The sequence below is a fragment of the Oratosquilla oratoria genome, chromosome 41, assembly GCF_046742065.1.
Source record: "Oratosquilla oratoria isolate Oo_2021 chromosome 41, ASM4674206v1, whole genome shotgun sequence".
Taxonomy (NCBI): domain Eukaryota; kingdom Metazoa; phylum Arthropoda; class Malacostraca; order Stomatopoda; family Squillidae; genus Oratosquilla; species Oratosquilla oratoria.
This window is the reverse complement of record NC_134817.1, coordinates 25482758-25484696: the sequence shown is the minus strand read 5'-3', so window position 1 is coordinate 25484696 and position 1939 is coordinate 25482758. Positions and strand designations below refer to the sequence as shown.

The window sequence follows — 1939 nt, the reverse complement described above, 5'->3', positions numbered from 1 at the left end:
ATGCTACTTATTCTGCCCCAAATAATTTAAAACTAACTCTATAGTGAACAAGAGGCATGGGTTTGATATCCAAACCAATGCCGGTGAGAGGTAAGCTCCCCTTTTCAGGGGAGTTTTCGAAACACAAGCCTTGATATGCATATTTCACTCACCTACATGCACAGCTATGACTCCCGACATTTCTATTCCCTTAGGAGAAAAGGAATGACATGAGGTAGATTCGGGTGAGTGAGGAAAAGATAAGGGAATAGGTTTAACCTCACGGGCTTTGTTTACATCGCGCTTTGTAAACAACGTAATGAATTTGGTTCTACTAGAAAATTGGGTGGAATTGGCATATAATAAACTCAACCCTTAATGAATGATAAATGAAACACAATAAATAATATAATTTTATATTTTATATAATTAGAATTTTATAAGTCAATGAATACACAAAGCTACGAAGGAAATTGTTCTAAAAGTAAAGCTTTGACGAAGCATGAATGAAAATTTAAACAAACTCTGAAATCCCTAAAATTTAAATACTGTTAATTGAACTTAAATTTCGATTATCATTTACAGTATAATTTGCAATTTATGGCTCTTTCAGCAAACTCCGAATTGTAGTCATTAGCCATTCGGATTATACTGCACTAAATAATAGAAACGCTGTGAAGGCCGTTCGGGTTTTGTAGCCTACTGTTGAAAGAATATCCAAATTTTGTCAACATATTTTGAGATAATAAACTTTAATTCTTCCTGGAGGTCAATACAAATTAAAGCCACTCCAAGCGACTTTTCAATACACGGACAAACAACAAACGGAGAAACACTTCAAAACAGTGAAATGATTCATCAGAAAATGATGACCTTCCTCTATAAATGTTTTCTGGAAGAACTATGACAAACGCAAATGTGAAAACGGGTGTAAACTACTTTGACAAATAATTATTGACAAATGTACGCATAAAATTAGTTGGCAAGTCCATTTGATATTCTATGATTTGCGTACAATCTTCTCAATCCCTCCTCACCATTCGTCTAAACTAGTAATATCTGTGGTTATATACGTTACTTTTCCAACACCAGTTTTCGTATTTTGGCTACTTGTCCCGCTTATATCTATGTCTTCTTTCTAATCATTTATATGATCACTATTAACCATCGTTACCTAATTTGTTATATTCCTGTCTTTCACTATTACTAGCGATTGGATTCTCCACTACCCTCTGAACATTCCTTGGTTAATTAATCTCTAAGATTACTTTGATATTCTCCTTGTTGATCAGCATGCATTTTTTTCAAGTTCTCTATTTCCGAAATGAAAGTAATGCCACTCGAAATTCTTAGATGATTGTCCTTTGTGTATTTCATAAACTTGATAAACAAGGTTAAGGCAAGAATCATTCCTTAAAACATTTGGTATACCCACACACAAGGTTTGGTACTGGCTCCAGTCATGTTTACTATATATATAAATTACATGGATGAAGGAGTAGAGTGTTATATGAATTTCTTCGCAGATGACGCAAAAATACTAAAGAAAGTAGGAACAGAGGAGGGTTGTGAATCATTACAGTTAGAACTGGACAAAATCTGGAAATGGACTCAAAAATGGGAAGTGAACTTCAATATCAAGAAGTGTAGTATAATGGAGTTTGGAAAAGTAAAAACAGAATATCAAGGGATTATAAAATTGGTGAAGAAGAAGTCAAAAAAGTGAACTCGGAGAGAGACCGAGAAGTAATAATCAGCAAAGACATGACACCGGACAAACATATCAATAAAATAGTCGGAGAAACCTTCAAACTATTAAGGTCAATGAAAATGGCATATGACTACTTGGATGAGGAAATTATTTAAAAAAATATTAGGTACACTAATAGGACCAAAACTGGAGTACGCAGCAACACTATGGACACCCAGTGACGCAAATTCCTGGACAGTGGAAGAAGGT

At 34.3% G+C, this 1939-nt stretch overlaps 1 protein-coding gene across 2 annotated transcripts in view; it reads right to left on the bottom strand.

Annotated features, from left to right (window-relative positions):
* Tasp1 (Taspase 1) overlaps positions 1–280 on the bottom strand; it is a 75579-nt gene extending 75299 nt beyond the window's left edge. For both annotated transcript variants that reach the window (XM_076178261.1, XM_076178262.1), the window contains exon 1: positions 153–280. In XM_076178261.1, the coding sequence (XP_076034376.1) occupies positions 153–180 (28 nt within the window). In that variant the 5' untranslated portion in view covers positions 181–280. The remainder of the gene's footprint in view (positions 1–152) is intronic.
* Positions 281–1939: the final 1659 nt, after the last annotated feature.